This window comes from Myxocyprinus asiaticus, chromosome 36 (assembly GCF_019703515.2).
Source record: "Myxocyprinus asiaticus isolate MX2 ecotype Aquarium Trade chromosome 36, UBuf_Myxa_2, whole genome shotgun sequence".
Lineage (NCBI taxonomy): Eukaryota > Metazoa > Chordata > Actinopteri > Cypriniformes > Catostomidae > Myxocyprinus > Myxocyprinus asiaticus.
This window is the reverse complement of record NC_059379.1, coordinates 7,856,078-7,877,256: the sequence shown is the minus strand read 5'-3', so window position 1 is coordinate 7,877,256 and position 21,179 is coordinate 7,856,078. Positions and strand designations below refer to the sequence as shown.

At 42.5% G+C, this 21,179-nt stretch overlaps 1 protein-coding gene across 4 annotated transcripts in view; it reads left to right on the top strand.

Moving 5' to 3' along the window:
* LOC127427326 (protein tweety homolog 2-like) overlaps window positions 1–21,179 on the top strand; it is an 88,960-nt gene that overhangs the window by 44,157 nt on the left and 23,624 nt on the right. For all 4 annotated transcript variants that reach the window (XM_051674879.1, XM_051674877.1, XM_051674878.1 and 1 more), the window contains exons 3-5: window positions 1,373–1,484; window positions 14,655–14,875; window positions 20,973–21,068. In XM_051674879.1, the coding sequence (XP_051530839.1) occupies window positions 1,373–1,484; window positions 14,655–14,875; window positions 20,973–21,068 (429 nt within the window). The remainder of the gene's footprint in view (window positions 1–1,372; window positions 1,485–14,654; window positions 14,876–20,972; window positions 21,069–21,179) is intronic.

The window sequence follows — 21,179 nt, the reverse complement described above, 5'->3', positions numbered from 1 at the left end:
GTCACAAAAATTAAATATAAAGAGACAGATAGCTTTTAACACAGCTGCACTGCTCTTACACTTTCCCTGATAGCACACGTACATCACCCAGATGTCTATTTGATGTGTGTGTTTACAGCTGGAAGACGTATTTTTTAGGTTGTTTGCTCATCTGCAGTACGTCTACAAGACGTTTCCACTCAGATGTCAATAAGACATTCAGAAGATGTCTTTGAGATGTTTATGATTTAGAATGTTTGTAAATCCAATCTTTTTAAGATGTTTAGCAGATGTTAATTAGATTGTGATGTTTTACAGATGAAAAGATCTAAAACAGACATCTCGGAGATGTACATGTGCTATCTGGGTTAGTTTAGAATGGCATGAACACAAGCTGAGTGATACAAACAGTGAAGCCTCCGAGTGCTGATGGTGTGAGACCATCAGTACTCATGGAACATCTCTCGTCCAATCAGATTCGAGGACCAGAACTAACTGTTGTATATTGACAAATATCATTTTGTATTGTGCATCACCTTTTTTAAATGAGAGCCTTCCTGTTTCCAGATGAGATTGTTCTTTGGGATGGAGGATTTACATACAATAACATTGTCTCACTAGTCTTTGTTGAGCATGCCAAACAATTCTGCAATAATTAGATTCTTGGGTTTTCTAGATGGTCTGGTAGGTCTTGCTTTATACCAAATGAGTTGAATTAGGCACTATTGGTGAAGTATCTTCACTAAAGCACAAATTTTGGCAAATCATATTAAAAATGGATTTAATTCCACAGAGTAATCTGAATATTAGTTGTTGTATTGTGGTTTTTAAACACTTTGGCTTATCTTTTCATCATTGCCAAGTTGTGAATCTCTCTCTAATAGTGGTTGTGTTCTACTCCCGCTGGCAAAATGCACCATGTTGTTTATTATTTCCTCAACCCTTATGTTTTTTTTGTCTGGGGAACGTTTCCCTCTGGCTTCTGCTGAATATTAAAGAACTGCATGTGCCATGCGTACACCACCCATCATGCCACACTGCCTTTATTCTTACTACACATTTAACTTCAGATTAATGTATGAATTTAGTTGATGTTTTGACATTATATTATGATTGACAGCCAACGTATTAGAGAGATCTAGGCCTCCAAAATCATCCTAAAATGAATTATGGTACAGACTGGCTTAAAATTGTCTCAGTAGACGACTTTGAATTTAGAATGTGTGTGTGTGTGTATTTGCACTTGTGTAGCTTTTCGCTGGAGGAAAAATAGTTCAATAGACTCAGTGCATAAAGCACAGTGGATTTTTGGCTCCATTTGATGGTGAATTAAATAACGGCAATGATTACAATGTGTGAACAAATTGTAACTTTTCCCTTTTTGAATTTACAGTGTTGCTGTGGGAGTGGGTTTCTATGGAAACAGTGAAACCAATGATGGGGTATACCAGCTGACCTATTCCCTCTATAATGCCAACAACACGCTATCAGGAGTGGACAGTTTGGTAAGTAAAATTATTGTGCAAAAGGTATGTGGTACCGTGGTACAATACTGTACCTATATTTAGCAAATTTTGGTACCTAGCAACAATGTGCTGCTATTCAGGACACTTGAGGGTAAATGGCTAATATTTAGGGGTATAAAATGCATGGAATTCAATTATCAATTATAATTATTATAATAATACCCAGTTTATTACAGAGGCAGTCTCCGATTACATGTATGCAACAGACACAGACAGTTCCTTTAAGGCAAGTCAGGTCACTGAGCTGCCAAATCCTTAATGCATAAAGGAAGCTGTTTTCTATTCATGCAAGAACAGTATATGTCTACATGAATGGAGAAAGACCACAGAAGGAAGACCTGGTGAAGAATCAGTGATGAACAAATGAACATCACAATGAGTCTTCACTACATTGAGTCTTCACTTAACTAACATCACACTTGGACTCGTGATGTTCATTTGTTCATATGAGTTCATACATTTTATTTATACATTTTACATGAATTTTGTTATGTGTTCAGACCAGGGCCGTCGCCAGAACATATAGAGTTGGGGGGTATTACGTTTTCATAGGGGATCACACTTTTTTATGATCTGAGACACAGAATAAGACCAAAACTATTTTCACACCACAATGCAAAACAACCCAATCAGTAGTTATAATCAAAATTGATTATATTGTCCCCGTTGTGGTGCACCCAAAAGCCCACCCTTGGCAACGGGCCTGGTTCAGACTGATCTCACTGTGAAGTAGGAGACAGTTGGTAGAACGTTCTTTTACTGAAATCAGTCTTTGCTTACAGAAGCTTGAATCACTGGCCCCATTGAGCAAAGCCGCAAGTGTTGTTGAATGTATGGGCACATTTGAGCTCGTTTCCTGGTGAAATGTCCACAGAGTGGAGCCAAAAGTGAGTTGTGTTTTTAGTTGTAAATGATGTAAAACTGTAAACAGGAATGCACATTTGATTAAACATACACCCTAACCCAAACCCCAAACCTTACTGTCAGTGGTAGCCTGATTGCAAATCGAAATTACACGCTTCATTACACGTTTGGCTGCAGTTTTCTAGGGAAATGTCCAGTGAGGGGTGCCAAAAGCGAGTGAAATGGTGTCATAATCAGATGAGGTTTTTAAGGGGAATATTAGATCAGATACTATTTAGCAGAGACGGGCCACTTCTATTAAAATGAATAGGAGAAATTGGAATGCCCATCCAAGAAGCTCTAGCACCCAACGGATATAGAAAGGAAGTCCCGCCTTACAGGTAAAAGAGCAGATCACCTTGTAGATACAGATATCACCTGTCAATCAACTCGCTAACGCGCATGCACATTAGCTGTACAAGCCGGAAAAATTGCGTGTTTTAGCATAATCTGAGGTAAAGAAGCACAATTTATGATTCCAATATTGTCCGATTTTATTGCTGATTTGAAATATGTTATTTGAACGTAATCTTGAACGACCATTTTTGAGATTTCAGTGTTACCCCATTCAAGTAGATAGGAGCTGCACTGGCATAACTGGAAATAGCCTGCTGAGAGCAATCCAAAGATGGCCAACAGAGGACGGACTAGCTAGAAAGACTTTGATTAGATGGAGGTTTTAATTAGTAAAATGGTTCAAATGCCGAGCCTGTGCTCGGCTGGTTCATCCGGGGCAATCTGGAGCCTATCATAACTGGCTGCACTTGGCTTAACATAATTACATTATTTACTATTAATTTTTTTACTGTGGCTTAACTTGCTAAGTACTATAATCTGTAACAGTGGAATCGTTATTAGCGTTGGTGTAGCAGATGGTTATATTTGGATTTTTGTCATAGCATATAATATCATATTTAAGTTTTGAATGAGAATCCCACCGGTGTATTAGACAGTTAGCCGCAGTCTTCCTAACCAAATGGGTATTCCCTTTACTGAACAAAACAATGTACAAAATAAGATGAGAAGAGTGTAAGGAAAGCTAACAAAGTTGGAAAGTATAATAACTTAGCGATTCAGTGTTTGTCTCGAGCGTTACTGGGTGAATTCAATGTTCCAGTAAGTTAGCCAAGCAATCGTTGCTCTGTCCACTGCTGTTTTTGCTTAGGACCTTCTTATGGTCCCTTGTTCTCACTTAAGTTTTTATTTTTTATTTTTTATCATTTAATCTGTCACGTTTATGGGTCTTGTTCTTGTTTTCATGTCTTTTATTTTAAAGTTTAGTTCCTGTTCAGGTCATGTGGTGTCATGTCATGTGAATTCCTGTTCGCTCATCTGATATTGTCATGTGTTTCCCCTGTTCATGTGCCTTGTTTTCATTGGTTCATTGTTTGATTACTTTGTTATTAGTCTTGTCTTTTCATTGGTTAAAGTTCATTTAGTCTTGTTATCTTGTTTATAGTTTAGTCTTGTGATTGGTTGTCTTGTTTACCTGTTACCCATGTCCTTGTATTTAAGCCCTCATGTTTGCCATTGTCGTTTGTCAGGTATTGTTAATGTAACATTGTTTCCATGTCAAGCCAAGTTAAGTTGTTCATGTTTATGTTTTGTTTAGTCCACGTTTATAGTTAGGGTTTCTGGTTATCACGATTGGAAATAAACTGCACTTGGGTTTCTCACTTCATCATCATCTTCATCTGTTTGTCATTGCCTGCTGAGCTTCGTTACAGAATACCTGACTGACACAAGATGAACCCAGCAGTTCAGCTTCTTCATCTTTGCCAGTGGAATCGTCCCCTGGAGGATTATGTAGAGGAATTCTGCGCTCTGGCCTGCAGGGTGGATTTTAATGAGGTGGCCCTCAAGGACTGTTTCTGGTCTGGGCTAAATGAGCCGGTTTCCTCCCTGATGCCTCATGGTCGGTGTACCGACAGCATTACTCAGTATATCGACCTTGCCCTACTGATAAGTGGTTCACCATTCACTGTAGGGGAGACAGTTAACAAGCCAGCGCCCATGCCTGTAGCCTCGACCGTCCCAGAGCCAGTGCCTGTAGCCTCAACTGTCCACAGCCAATGCCTGTAGCCGTAACCACACTCCCAGCTGTCTGGGAAAGGAGAAGGAAAAGGACATCTTTTCTCCAGTCTCTGCCTGTAATCACAACCACGGAGTTTGTTCCCCAGTCTCTGCCCATGCTCACGACCACAGAGGTCATTTTCCAGCCTTCCACGGCTTCACCCCTCGAGTCTCCCACAGCTCCGCCTTCCATTGCTTCACCCCTTGAGCCTCCCACGGCTCTGCCTTCCACGACTTTTCCCCACATAATGGCCGTCAAGCCAGAGTTCCACATCATGGCCGCCAAGCCAGAGTTCCATGTCATGGTCGCTGAGCTTGTGCCACCTTCTGCCCCAGATTCTCAATGAGCTCCAGGCCGTGTCACAGCCACGCCAGAGTCAGCTCCAGGCCGTGTCTCAGCCACGCCAGAGTCAGCTCCAGGCCGTGTCTCAGCCACGCCAGAGTCAGCTCCAGGCCGTGTCTCAGCCACGCCAGAGTCAGCTCCAGGCCGTGTCTCAGCCACGCCAGAGTCAGCTCCAGGCCGTGTCTCAGCCACGCCAGAGTCAGCTCCATGCCATGTCACTGCCACGTCAGAGTCTAATCCATGCCATGTCACAGCCGAACCTCAGTCTGCTCCATGCCATGTCTCAGCCAAGCCCCAGACTGCTCCATGCCATGTCACAAGCAAGCCTCTGCTCCACGGTCCAGGCCCGCTTCTGCTCCACGGTCCAGGCCCGCCTCTGCTCCACGGTCCAGGCTCGCCTCTGCTCCACGGTCCAGGCCCACATCTGCTCCATGGTCCAGGCCCGCCTCTGCTCCACGAGCCAGCGGTCATGCCTGCCACGGCCAACAAGTCATCATCCTCGCCTACCATGGCCAAGTCAGGATCCTGCCATACCATGTTTCCATCTCATGCCATGTAGCCACGCCCCCTCCCCCCTAAACGTTTAGTCCCTCCCCCCCTCCCCCCCCAGCTCCCTCACAGTGAACTTTGTGTTTATGTTTTGGTGTGGGGAGCCGCTCCTAGTGGGTGGGATATGTCACGTTTGTGTGTTTTGTTCTTGTTTTCATGTCTTTTATTTTAAAGTTTAGTTCTTGTTCAGGTCATGCGGTGTCATGTCATGTAAATTCTTGTTCCCTCATGTGATCTTGTCATGTGTTTCCCCTGTTCATGTGCCTTGTTTTCATTGGTTCATTGTTTGATTACTTTGTTATTAGTCTTGTCTTTCATTGGTTAAAATTCATTTAGTCTTGTTATCTTGTTTATAGTTTAGTCTTGTGATTGGTTGTCTTGTTTACCTGTTACCCATGTCCTTGTATTTAAGCCCACATGTTTGCCATTGTCGTTTGTCAGGAATTGTTAATGTAACGTTGTTTCCATGTCAAGTTGTTTATGTTTTGTTTAGTTCATGTTTATAGTTAGGGTTTCTGGTTATCACGATTGGAAATAAACTGCACTTGGGTTTCTCTCTTCATCTGCCTATCATTGCCTACTGAGCTTCATTACATGGTCAATCATTCGATTGAAGCCATCATGCATCGTTTCTTGCCGTTTGTATTCGTAGACTCTTTTTTTTCCCCCCTTTGCGATCTCTCTAGTTTATCTCGGATCACCGTAGAAGACCAAATCGTAAATCCTCCAAATCTTCGTTTCCTGAACAGTTTTGATTTTTTTTTTATTGTTGTTATAGAGTAAAGAAGTACTCCTTGCTGCAGACAGTAGCTGTTGTTATTTGGAAAACGTACCTAGTGACGAAACATTGTCCCGCCCTCCGCCCCCTGATGTAATTGGTTCCTGCTTAGAGACCAGCAAGCTTTTGGGGCCGGTGCGGATACAGTGTTTCCACCCCGGAACTGCTGTGGAAACGCACGGAACAGTTCGAAAATTCGCACCGGCCCAGGAACCCGAACCATGTCAGTAGAAAAGGGTTATGAGGCTCAGCTGTACCACAGGAACTGGTTGATTAAATATAGCAATCTCTGATGGGAGATTAAGCTTGTCAGTGACTCCGCAGAATGGGGTCGATTTACTGGAACATTCAGTAGTAACAAGTACATTTTATCTACATTTCCAGTGTTGTCATGTTGATGTGTTATACTTAAAAATAGCTAAAAAAAATAATAATAATTGTATAGAGCCTCCTTTGTACAACCTGCAGTAGTGGCAACCTTGATCTTACTGTTAATAACTAATTTCAGACACTACATTTGACTCTTTGTTAAACTGACACTCTAAAGTCACTGAGTAGATTCTGCTAAAATGTCCCAATATTGTCTGACTGATTTCTTCCAATCTAATTTCCGCCCTCTAAGGGCTCTAACACAATCACTTTATAACTATTTCCTTCTCAGCAAATAGTTCTTCACTTTCTATCAAAGCGCACCACCCTTCAGACCAAACCTCAGCCAGATGGTCCCCATATCCTCATAATTCATTTGTTTGCTTCTGTAATGTCTTTTTCTGACATTCAGTGCTTCTCAAAATGTGTGGGTTCCCCACTGAGTGCATCTGACATCACTTTGCAATGGCAAGGACAATTTTGAAGATGTATGCATGTAGCCTCTCTCCTAGTGTGTTCTGTTATATGATGTGTTAAAGAAAAATGTCTCAAATTGTTTTTTTACGGCCTTTTATGTCAATGTAGTTATGAAGCCTCTTTTTCCTTTAGCCATTGTCCCCTTCAAGGCCCTGAAGGCTGTAGCATATTGTCCCCTTCAAGGCCCTGAAGGCTGTAGCATGAACAAAACCAAATTCCTGCAACTGTAGCCAGACTGAAGAGCCCTATTTATATCATTCTTAATCTCCATTTTATTTTATTTATTTATTTTTTGTCTGATTTAAATGCGTAGGTCTGACAGTGACACAATGACACTTTAATCCTTCTTCACACAAACCGTTAGCCCTCTCATGGCTTGCAATGCAGGCTTTAGACATTTTATTCTGCGGTGGATGAAAAGACACAAGTAGCAGTGAGTAGGATAACTATATTGTGGCAGACCTCTGCCTTTCTTAAGAAGGAGGAAGCAAGATCCGGGTGAACAATCCACATAAGACATTTATTGGACACTTTACAGTGTATAACAAAAAATGGCTTTTCAGCAACACATTAAAACACACAGCTATGTATTAACATAAAAACACTGACAGGCTTCGTGCATCTCTCTCTCTCTCTTGAACTGCGGCACCCACTCCTCTTTATCCCTATCCCCTCCTCGATATATATATAAAATCTCAGGAGATATTATAATATTTGTAGTATATATTATATTTAAATATTGTTATTGTACAAGTTAGCCCAGTCCCTGTGATATGCCAAATCCATCAGCCTGAACCTCAGCAGTCTCCATATTGATATTAACAACATTTGCATTGATTTGATGAGTGCAAACATTGTGTTACCAGCTATAGATCAATCATTCACACCTGCTCAGTTCACTTACACCTACTGTATGAGTCTTTAGGGAAGTGTTTATGCTGTTGTTTTGAGCCAAACTGAGACTAAAAGTGCTCGGAGCATCTGCCCACTTACATCGTTGAGGAGTAGAGGATTAACTTCCCATCTGCACTAATAGAGATTAATGCATCAGTTTCCGTCTGACTCAGAATTATGAGCCACAGACTTATCTAAAGTCAAATTTATCCCCCTCAGCCCACTGTCTGAGTCATCATCATGAGCCAAAAGGCAAACTGACCTGGGAACTGCACTTTAAGGAAAAAAGTTGACAAAATATTCATTAGCGCTCTGCCTCAGAGATAAGTAAAAAAGTTATTTAAAGTAACAAAAGGACTACCGATCTTTTTGATGTTTGTTAGTGATCTCTAACAATTTACCTCAGTTGTGGGGTCAGGTTTTGTCTGGCTGGCTTCAGAATTTAACAAACTTTAGAAGTTAGCTGGTTAGCTTTAGAGGCAAAGATGCCAGCATCAACGTCGCCAGCTTCCAGGGCTGCGTGCACAAGCCAAGCACCTGCCATTGAGATGAATGGGAATGCTAAGGGTTACATTAGTTTTCTCAACTCAATTTAATGTAAACCAGTTAATGGGGAAAAAAAAGAGTGAATTATCATTGGCTAAAGCCTGCATCCCGACCTGAGGCCCGACAGGCTGCGTTAAACTGGTGAGTGAAGCAGGACTTGTTCAGACAGACATCAAAATTTTTTTTTTTTATTTTTTTTTTTGCCTATCCGACTAAAACATTTTTTTGGTGTCTGAACAGAAAAAAAAAAGAAACAAAAAAAATTTTTTACAATCCCCATCCAAATTACCCTTGTTAGTGGTTTGAAATCTGATTAAAATTTGATTTGCTTCTCAAAATAGATATCATGATGTTTTTTTCATCATTCGTTGTGCAGCAGGTTATTACATCAGGTGTTGCGAAAATAATACTTGATTAAAGCATGGATGACAACAACCAGGAACAAGAGCCAACATAGGACAGCACTTTGCCCAGTGGTTGATTGACAGGTGAGAAGGATGTGCTCCGTTTTTGTTTGAATGCATTGGAATGGATGAGCATTTGCACTACTAGCACTAACTTGCTATTCAGGAGGCAGGAATAATGCACACTGATTCTGCCAGTGTGCAGGATACAACCTCCTGTAGTTGTGGATTAGGACTTCACAAGCTGTCTGGAAAGTGTAAACCTCTGTGGCAGTGAAGCACTGTCATTATTGGGATGGCATCACGCTGTGCAATTGTGCCATCAACTAAAGGGTTTGCTGACGCTTCATGTTAATATTTTCACTGGACATTGTGTCCGTCAGTTTTTTTAAAATTTGTCAGACATTTGGACATTTTAACCGTCAAAAACTGGTATTTACCGCCTAACGGAAACCCTGCTCGGAATGTGGTTGAATGGTCAAATCTCAAAATGTTTTGGATCTCGTTTACAACAGTCTTTAGTGTTGTACCATTACAAATGGGTCGCCTGAAGCGCATCTTAATACCATGTGTAAACGGGGCCACAAACATAATCAGTGTGCAACCAAAAACATCATCAGTGGGCTAATTATGTGCACTGCTTGCTGAAAACCCAGCAAGCAGTACACATAATTAGCCATGAATCCTGCAACAAAGACCTTTTAAGCAACTCATAGAAACCTTTGACTTCCTGATTGAGGCTCTTCAGTGGCTGTGTCTAAAATACAATGATTCAATTTGGCATCCATTGCACACAGATGCTTGCTCTTATTCACACACATGCACAACTCTCTCATCTTGTTCTCACACTGTTTGAAAGCACTGCTCCACTCTTTCAAAGGAGTAAAGAGAACTTTCGTAGAAATAATCCACAGGATGTTTTTTTTTTTTTTTTAAGAATGCTGAGTGATAAATGCTTTGTTTTAGAGTTTATTGGTTCAGGGCCATGATGTCTCTTGTTCACCTCCTCGCAGCACCCCCTTTGTGCTCGCAAATTAACTGTGTGGCTTCCACCGGATCTGTTTGGCTTGCACAGAGGCACCTTGGGGCGTACCAGGACAATAAATTACTTGGTTTGAGCTAAATCTACAGAAGAGGAGAAACATAATAATGTAGATACATGTTTGGTGACAAAACATTAGGGCAGACTGGGACTTGTTGTCTTGTGGGGACATTTTCACAAGGGATACATCTTAGTACCTACATGGTTGTGAGCCCATTTGCACCAATGATAATTGATGTATCAGTGTTGGTTTTAAAGACACAAGTTTCAAAAATGTATTAAATTAGGAATATTTTGGGGAATTCTGTCCTCCAAACTAAATTTCCAATAAAACAATATTTGTAGAAGATGTTAGCTAAACAAGTAAACACAATAAAACATTTTTACATGTTAGGTTTTCATTTGTACTGTGTTAATAATTTGTTTTTGGGTTTCATAATTTAACTTTTACATTTTGTAGAAAAGTAATAAAATATTATACATTTTAAATACAGATTTTTTTTTTTCTTCTTTAGATAGTATTTCAGATTTCAAACAATGGTATTCTTCTCAAATCAGTGTCAATAGACAGCAGGGTCCTATAGTTATAGCTTCCCCCATACAGTGTGTCAACATGCCCCCAAAAGGCTAATGTTGGTTAAATGAACAGTATAATTATTCCTGGGCAATAATGTTGGAAATGTTCAATGATATTAAAAACTATGCATATATTTTCACATTATTTAAGTGGGTAGCAATGCTATAATTTGTTAGAATCTCAACCCAGAGCTCAGCTGTTCTATAAATACCTCTATCTCTGTATGGTGGGCAGTTCTTTACCTTCCTCTCAGCTTGTGAAGGTCACTTTTTTTCATGTTTTGGCCAGAGTGTGGTAATTATCTGGGCCTATATTATGCCAGCTGCTTTACTATAAAAATACAGTTGTCACAATCATATGTGCAGACCATTTTTCTTTGAGTGTAACTGTATCTAAAGTTTAGATTTTGAGTGAGAAGTCATCCAGGTAAGTGATATGTTTGACAGGTTAGCTTAAAATGTCATATTTGTGGATATTTCTGTCTAGGCTAAAGGCTAAGGAATGACTCGCTTAAGAAAATGGGAGGTAAATGGTTTGTAGGCTTTGGTATTTGTTTGACATTGATGTGATTTACTGTAAAATACCTATATTTCCAATCTCTGGAATGGAGGTTGACTGAGCTCTGGGTTGGTCTGGGTTCCAGGTGCCACTTAAGTGCTCTATATATTAACCTGCTGTCAGCCCCTGGCGCTTAAATGTTCCCCTGAATGTTTAAGGCAAACATAAACCTGTGCTAAAGTTGAGTGTTAATACTGTATACTCTCTTGGCTACTTAACTGTTTGGAGAATTATGTGTTCTTTCTTTCTTTCTTTCTTTCTTTTGAAATTTCTTTCTTTCGAACTTTTATTTAGAACAGTCTTTCAAACTTTTGAATGTTCTTTCAAACTTTCTTTTGAACTTTCTTTTTTACTTTTGAACTTTCTTTCCAGCTTTCTTTTATTTCAAACATTTGAACTTTCTAACTTTCTTTCAAACTTTTTTTTTCTTCAAACTTTTTTACTTTTTTTTTTTTTAGAAATGTTGAACTTTCGAACTATCTTTTTTCAAACTAAACTTTTTTCCAATTTTTTTCTTTTGACCTTTCTTCTTTTCGACATTGATTTCTTTTGACCTTTCTTTTTCTTTAGAACTTTCTTTAAAACTCTCTTATGAACTTTCTTTTTTTTTATATTTTATTTTGGACATTTTACTAACTTTCTTTGAACCATTTAACGAACTATCGAACTTTCTTTGGAACTATCGAACTTTCTTTCAAACTTTCTTTTGGAACTTTCTTATTAACTTTTTCTGAACTATTGAACTTTTTTGAATTATTGTACTTTGATTTATTCCTCAAAATCTGTTTAAAATGTTATTTTTCTTTATTTAGAACTTTCTTTCAAACCTTTTCTCTCAACCTTTGTTCTTTTTGACCTTTTATCTTTCTACCTTTTTACTTTTGACCTTTCTTTTGAACGTTTGAACTTTCAAAAGTTTGAACTTTCATTCAAAATGATATGCAATACTTATTAATATTCAGTGATCATAGCAAATAGTGCAAGTGACTGGCAATATTCGAATGGCTTGATTATAAGGATTTACAGTATATGAACTAATTGAAAGAAGCAACTTTTTGTAGTCATGTTGTGGGATTTAAAAAGGTGGGGCATTTTAAACTGTCAAATGATTTAAGAAAAAGGTATGTTTCTAAAATATATATATATATATATATATATATATATATATAAACAAGTTTTGAAAGTTGTTTCTGGTTGTGGGTGTTAAAGGTTTGGGATACTTATCATTTCAAACACCCAAATTCTCTCTGAAAATTTTTCTGCCACAATTCTCCTGCTTTTTCTCCCACACATCATTTAACAGGGAGAGAAAATAGATAAAAAGTAATAGAGACGAGAGCTGTTTATCCTTCACCCACAAGGAAGAGTTAATCAAACGTTTGCCGAAGAGGAATTTCAGGACAAAGTGGATTTGATTGTTTTTCTCCAGTTTATTAGATTTTTTTTTTTTTTTTTTTGTAAAGTTACATTTTTTTTACCTAGTCAGAGACAGGTTCTAAACTTAAAAAAGAAAGAGAGAACTGAACCCACCACTGCTCGTAACAGCCTTACCTTACTCCTTCCTCCCCGCCTTTTTAGTCTTTCTTCCATTTTTGGTCTTATGTTATAGATTTTTGTTCTCAGTATCTATTTTGAGAGCTTCTGAACTACTTCCTCCAGCAGATCCCCAGGCATTCCCACAGCCATTATTAGGACAAGAACTGTAAGTAGGAAGGTCATCATTCCATTTCTGATATCTCTCTACTTCAGATTGTTGTTTTTTTTTTTTTTTTTTGGCTGGCCTTAAGCTTTTTTCACAGGTTTAATGGAGGAATAGAAATTCGTATCTGGATACAGAGTAGACAGTTCCATTTAGTGCTTGTGTTCCATTTCACGCTTCAACTCTTCCATTCAAATTTAATTGGAGAAGCTCAACGCCTACAGAAACCAGAGACAATCAATTAGAGCCACGACGCTAGGAGAAAAATCTCGGCATGGTATTTTAACCACTTCCTCATATGCATTACAGCTGTGGCTTAAGAAATTCAGCTCGAACTCAGATGTCTGGCTTTTGTTCATTAGCTGGATTATTGGATTACATTCAGCTAAGATATTAAACCCCAGTGAGTTCAAACCCATAGCAGATTTTTTGCAGTCATGGTCACACGATAAATATTTGCCATTGCCAAGAAATGTTCAAAATGTGTTCTGTGGATCTTAAGAAGTTTACTAAAATAAAAGATCTTTTGAAAAAGGAGTCCTGTCAAACTAGATTAACAATGTTGTATTGAGTTTCTCACACTGTTGGGGATGACATCACCCTACACTCTAAAGTAATGATGTCATAACTAGGAGAAGAAGGCCTGCTTGGAATTAAATTTGGGCCATCAGTATTCAATTTCAGGATACAGAGCATTTGCCTGGGAATCCCTTGATTCTGTTGTATCTTTAGCCTTTATCAAACTTTAAATATATTCATGCACCCATTTGCACTTGTTTTTCTTTTCTTTTTCTTTTTTTCTTTTTTTCTTTTTTAAAACATAACATGTTCTGTTTAACAGAGTTCTTATTTGGGGTTGGATCTATGTGAAAGGACAAAGAAACACAAAAACTGGTCACACATGGTGCCATAAAACACTGCCATTCCCACAGACAACAGCTCTTTTTTTGGCCGTAAACTCCAGACATGCCCTCTCCACATGTACTACTTTCTCATATCCCTCATTTGGCTATAGTTTTACTTAGATACTACAACACAAGCACATTGTAAAAATACATTTTCATTCAATTAAGATGCGCTTTGTGTATCTGGGTGTCCCTTGACATGAATTGTGCATGTAAGCTAGTTCAACAGTGATTTATATAAATGAACGTTACACTTATATTGCGCTTTTCTGACACTACACTCAAAGCACTTCACATAGTGAACAGGGGGACTCTCCTCAACCACCACCAATGTGCAGCATCCAACTGGATGATGTGACGGCAGCTATAGTGTGCCAGTACGCTCACCACACACCAGCTATTGGTGGAGAGGAGATAGACTGATAAAGCCAGTTCATGGATGGGGATTATAAGCAGGCCATTTGAAAAGAACCAATGGGGGAATTTGGCCAGGATGGGGTTACACCCCTAATCTTTTACGAGAAGTGTCCTGGGACTTTTAATGACCACAGATAGTCAGGACCTCGGTTTAACATCTCATCTGAATTACAGTGCCTTTTACCATATAGTGTCCCCATCCATATACTGGGTTGTTGGGGGACACACAGACTGCAGGGTGAGCACCCCCTGCTGGCCTCACTAACACCTCTGCCAGCAGCAACCTTGGTTTTCCCCAGGAGGTATTCCATTCAGGTACTGACCAGGCTCAACCCTGCTTGGCTTCAGAGGGCAAACAGTCTAGAGCTACAGAGTGATATGGCTGCTTGCACTTATCGAATTTAATAAACAGCTTGAACCTTTTTGTTTAAAAGCTTTTCAATTAAGAGGCACGATTCTTCAGTGTGAAAACTTCTGAGAAATCGGTGTCTGTGTATTCAGTTTCTGTCTATGTTAATGTTTTTGGTAATTAAAAATGCGTAACCTGAAATGTTGTTTATGTCTCTGCACTCAAATAATTTCCAGTGGCTCTAACAATGTTATTCACTTGCACAGGTGACGGGTACTATGGGAGGTATGCAGCGTGGTCTAAAAGAGCGCTTGTCTCGCTTGGATGAAATCTTTGCCACACGGGGAGACTTTGTACAGACGCTGCACTTCATGCAACAGATGTCAGATAACATCATTAAACAGTTACTGGGGCTTCCTGATTGGGAGAAGGCAAAAGTAAACCTGGTATCCATCGCTGAACAGACAGCATACATAGAGTATTACAGGTAATGAAGGAAAGTTGCCATGCTTTAGATTTTCCCATAACTTTATTGTCCTTTAACACCCTTTCTGATCAGTAGACCTGCATGGAATCTACAGTTTCTGTGCTTATTGTGCAGGAACATACTGTATGTGAAATTCTGCAGAATGGATTTAAAGCTGCAGAAGCAAGGTACGTGAGGTCCGACTGGCCTGGGCCAGATTCACAAAAATCTTCTTCAGAAACAAAATACAAATAAATAAAGTTGAAGTTAAATTAGGATAAATTATAAGACGTTTGTAGTTAAGAAGAATTTATGAATCTTAACTACGTTAGTGTAACAAGATTTGTGAATCTGGCCCAGGTTAAGCACAGTTGCATTGAAGCATATACTTTGAAACAGTATTTGCAAGCACTGTGTTCTACACTTGATTCATAGCTGGCTTAAGCATTATGAAGTGTTGTGTGTCCTTGACTCCTCACTTTTTGCTAAGTGTGGTAAAGTGAAGCCATGGGGTGATCCATCAACTGCTAATGCAAGACTGCAGACGTGTGCGGTCTGTTTAATAGTTGCATTTAAAGCTATTTCACCATGTTAAACTCTGTCCTGGTTACTTTTGTAACCTCTGTTCCCTGATGGAAGGAACGAGATGTTGTATCGATGTAGTGACACTAGGGGTCACTCTTGGGAGCCCCAAACACCTCTGATTTTGAAAAAAGGCCAATGGGAATTGGCGAGTGGAATTTGCATGCCACTCCCCCGGACATACGGGTATAAAAGGAGCTGGCTCGCAACCACTCATTCAGGTTTTGTGCTGAGGAGCCGAGATAAGGTCCCGGCCATTGCAGCGGGTAGTTCAGAATTGTGGCAAGAGGGACACAACGTCTCGTTCCCTCCATCAGGGAACGGAGGTTACGAAAGTAACCAGGATGTTCCCTATCTGTCACTCACTCGACGTTGTGTTGATGTAGTGACACTAGGGGTCCCTATACGAAACACCACAATAAGCTGAACTGTGTTACGTGGACTGGCGGTGCAAGACAGGCAGACTGCTGTGTGCCTCGAAGCCAGCGCACCAGGCCGTCACGTAACCTCCACCAATGCTCTTATGAGCGTCGAACGGTCCTTTGGGAACAAGTCGACTTGCCCAACAAATAGGGACAGGCTAGTCCAGCCGTGGCCTCTTTTCCTCTTTTTTCTCCCCAGAAAGAGTGGAATTTTGTTTACTGGCTGGGGGCCATAAGTGTCTACGTCGGGGGGGGGGGGGTGTTACTCCCAAGGGGAAGACACCGCAGAGACCACACCCCGCCCGGAGGGGGCATTTAGAGTGGAAATGCGTCACATGGTCTTTCCGAGTCTTGTTGGAAGTATGTCATGTGGAGAAGTCCCATGGTAGGTCCTACCCGAGAGGGAAGACGCAGTTTACCAACAGGGAAACGATTTAGTGGCAGATATATCACATGGGGTCACCTATGGGGAACCAGTGCATGTGGAGCACCTACCCCTGTACAGGGCTTAGTTAGCACATGTACTGGGCCGGCAGCGAGTTTCTTCACAAACTCGCCTGCCACAGGGCTAAGGAGGAAAGTCATCCAGGGATCACAACTTGTGAACACGACTGGGAGTCAAAAGCACATGTCTTCACCTCAGGGGAGGGGAAAGGCGATATGTGTAAGAGGTACACCCGGCCAGCTCTCACGGAACTCACCTGCTCATACCTGACAATATACGGGACGAGACCAGCTCAACCTGGAGATTGTAGAACCTCGCAAAGATGTTGGGTGTTGCCCAGCCTGCTGCTCTGCAGATGTTTGCCAAAGAGGTGCCATTGGTCAGGGCCCAGGAGGCCACCACACTCCTAGTAGAGTGGGTTCGTAGCCCCACGGGGGGCAGCACATCCTGAGCGTGATATGCCATCACGATGGCGTCAATGACCCAGTGGGCGATCCTCTGTTTGGAGACAGCACTCCCTTTCCACTGCCCGCCAAAGCAGACAAAGAGCTGCTTGGAGCTTCTAAAGCTCTGCTTGCGATCCAAATAGATGCGTAAAGCACACACTGGACACAGCAATGCCAAGGCTGGGTCTGCCTCCTCCCGGTGCAGTGCTTGCAGGTTCACCACCTGATCCCTAAATGGGGTCGTGGGAACCTTGGGCACATAGTCCGGTCTGGATCTCAGGATCACATGAGAGTAGCCCGGACTGAACTCCAGGCATGTTTCACTGACAGAGAACGCCTGCAGATCCCCTACCCTCTTGATGGAAGTGAGCGCAGTCAGGTTCCTTTTGTGAGGAACGTCAGGTCTGAGAACCACGTCTGGGTGGGTCAGTAGGGTGCTACTAGGACAACCTGCTCCTCGTCCTCCCTGACCTAGCCTCACTGGGGGAAATGCATATTTGTGTAGTCCCGGGGGCCAGCTGTGTGCCAATGCGTCTATAACGAGGGGTGCCTCAGGCAGGGCGTACCAAAGCGGGCAGTGGGAGGATTCCCAGGAAGCAAACAGGTCTACCTTTGCTCGACCGAATTGACTCCAAATCAGCTGGACCACCTGGGGGTGGAGCCTCCACTCTCCCCTGAGCGTAACCTGTCATGACAGCACTTCTGCTGCGGTGTTGAGGTCGTCCGGGATGTGAGTGGCTCGCAGCGACTTGAGAGCTGCCGACTCCAGAGGAGGAGATGGCAGGCAAGTTGTTACATGCAACGGGAGCGTAGGCTGCCTTGGCGGTTGATGTACGCTACCATCTGGACCAACACATGCTTGCCCTGGATCAATGGCCGGAGCCTCCGCAGAGCGAGCAGTACTGCCAACAACTCGAGGCAGTTGATGTGCTAACGTGGGCCAGTCCAAGAGCCGGCGGATGTGTGCCCGTTGCATATGGTGCCCCAGCCCGTCTTGGAGGTGTCTGTCATAACCACAGTGCGCCTGGAGACCTGCTCTAGGGGAACCCCTGCCCGTAGAAATGCTAGGTCGATCCAAGGGCTGAAGAGGCGTGACAGATCGGCGTGATGACCATGCGATGTGTCCCGCGGCACCATGCACGTCTCGGGACTCGAGTCTGCAGCCAGTGCTGAAGCGGTCTCATATGCAACAACCTGAGCAGTGTGGCCACCACTGAGGATGCCATATGCCCCAGGAGCCTCTGAAAAAGTTTCAGTGGAACCGCTGTCCTCCGTCTGAATGCCTTCAGACAGTTCAGCACTGACTGTGTGCGCTCGTTCGTGAGGCACACCGACATCGAGAATGAGTCTAACTCCAAGCCGAGAAAAGAGATGCTCTGAACCGGGGAGAGCTTGCTCTTTTCCCAGTTGACCCGAAGCCCCAGCCGGCTGAGGTGCGTTAGCACCAGGTCCCTGTGCACACACAACACATCCCGAGAGTGAGCTAGGATTAGCCAGTCGTCAAGATAGTTGAGGATGCGGATGCCCACTTCCTTTAGCGGGGCAAATGCTGCCTCTGTGACCTTCGTGAAGACGCGAGGGGACAAGGACAGGCCGGAGGGAAGGACCTTGTACTGGACGCCCGGCCCTCGAAAGCAAACCGCAGGAAGGGTCTATGTTGAGGTAAAACCGAGACGTGGAAGTACGCGTCCTTCAGGTCTACCGCCGTGAACCAATCTTGATGCCAGACGCTCACTAGAATGCGTTATTGCATCAGCATCTTGAACGGGAGTCTGTGCAAAGCCCGGTTTAGTACTCGCAGGTCCAAAATTGTCCGCAACCCACCGCCTTTCTTCAGTACGATGAAATAGGGACTGTAAAACCCCTTCTTCATCTCGGCCGGAGGGACAGGCTCTATCGCACCCTTCCGTAGAAGGGTAGCGATCTCCGCACGCAAGGTAGCGGTGTTCTCGCCCTTCACCGGGTGAAGCGGACGCCGCTGAACCTGGGCGGGCGCCTGGCAAACTGAATCGCGTAGCCGAGTCGGATGGTCCGTGTCAGCCATCGCAACAGGTTGGGAAGCGCAAGCCGAATCAACGAAAAGGCAAAGGATTCTCCTCCCGGCCCTCCACCGGGGGATGGAGTGGTCTGCTTACCATCTCCAGGCCTGCAGCAGGTCTCCACGTTCCTGGGTCACCCATCTCAGGGGCGCTTCGAAGCCTTCCTCGAATTCTTTGCGGCCGGCCGTGAGACAGGTGGCGTCTGCTTCCTGCGGGTGGCTCCACGCCGGGGCTGGGCCATGGGGCGGCTGCAGCGGAGCTGGTGTTGCTGTGGCAGGAGGACGCCCTTAGCGACGAGCAGACGAGGTGCGAGGTCTTGAACCGTGCCGATCCAGGATGTGCTGAATAGCCTCCATCTGCTGTTTTACCGCCGAGAACTGCTGGGCGAAGTCCTCAACGGTGTCGCTGAACAGGATGACCTGGGAGACGGGGTGTCAAGGAACTGTACCTTGTCAGCTTCCCACATCTCGACAAAGTTGAGCCATAGGTGGCGCTCCTGGACCACCAGGGTGGACATCGCCTGCCTGAGAGGCAGCGCCCAAGCACGTAAGACCGCGATTGTGGCCATCGGAAAAGGAGAGGTAACGATCGCAACTAGGAAATACACACAAACGGAGAGACATCTTTAAAAAGATGCTCTCCATTAATGCCACTCTTTTAGAAGGGAAAATATACTCTTTCAGTAAGAAGAATATACTCTTTTAGCTGCTGAAGTGCCCAGGGGCGTTCTCTGCATTTCACCAGTCAAGAGGGGGAGAAGCTGCTGTAATGCGCTGTAATTCCAACAGCTTTTTGAGGTGAATGGATCGGCAGAGTAATTCAGCTCGCTGAACACAACCACTTGGCTCCGAAGAGAAAATCTGAATTAGTGGTTGCGAGCCAGCTCCTTTTATACCCGTATGTCCGGGGGAGTGGCATGCAAATTCCACACGCCAATTCCCATTGGCATTTTTTCAAAATCAGAGGTGTTTGGGGTTCCCAAAAGTGACCCCTAGTGTCACTACATCGACACAACGTCGAGTGAGTGACAGATAGGGAACTATAGTTATCCATCAAAATACTTGCTGATACTGTGGCTTTGATTTTGTCATCATTGCACTAAAGATGTTAATAATCGATAATGACACGTTCTATTTGGTGATGATGCCAGAAAAGTTATTTTTGTCAAGGCATATACAAATAACTGACAGTGATTATGATTGTTCATAGAAAGAGACACATTCAGCTTTCCCTCTGACCAGGTTTCAGCGTGTGAAATATTATAGATCTTGCTCATCTATTATGAATTATTCTGAGTGCAATAGAGCCCTCTGGAGTGTCAACACCAGCACATGCAACATACAAGAACATTGTATTGCTCAGGGGTTGCTTTTTCATAGCTCAGTAGACCTAATGTTGTTCTCAACTCAATTCTCATGTTTTAACTTTGTTGAAGATCAAATGAGTTTAAATCATTTTTAAATCTCTTGGATTTTGATTACAATGTTTGTATCTTGGAAGATCTGAGCTAAGTTTGAAACATTGTTGAGGACATGTGATATTACTGGAGTCTTTTTCTGAGGAGAAAAATCTGATGAAAAATCTGGTGCCCTATGCAGACTGCGTAATATGCATATACTGAGCGGTGGTACTGTTTACTATATTAACATCATGTTACTCTAGTAACACCATAATTAATTGCATTAAAACAATGGCTTCCACCAAAAAACATGGTTTCTACAATATTACTATTGTAAAAACATGGTTAATTTTACCCAGATCAAACCTTTCTCTCAACTTCCCGACCTTGACCGTGACCAAGTCACTGTGAGGAAATCAACCTTTATGTTCATTTTTATTTATTTATTATAAGTAGTATTAAAGGAAATGTTTAGAGTTGAGACAGAAAACAGAATGGGAAAAAGTGGGGCAAAAGGCAGAATCGAACCCAAGTCATCTCCACAATAAAAGCATATCCACACCGTTTTTACACATCACACCACTGCAGTGACACTTGAGGGCACAGTTTGTCTTCAATTTCTATGTTTCCACCAGACTATTGGAGTGCAAATTGCAGCGAGGTGTATTTACACCTAGTGCAAATAGTCACTAATAGTCACAAATAGTCACCGATATTTTTTTTATTCATTGCTTATAAAAGCCACGTGTTGTTTTCTATATGGACTGTGACTGTTTTCTCTGAAGGTGGTTGACATACCTGCTGATTCTGATCTTGGATCTGGTCATCTGTCTGGCTGCTTGTCTCGGTCTGGCCAAACAATCCCGCTGGCTGCTTACCACGTGAGTACACGTTGTGTAATGCACATGTAATGTACACTTGGTTACAATGGGATCCCATAGCAGCATGAGTAATTGGGTAATATGGGGTTACTATCACAAAAAATAGTAAAA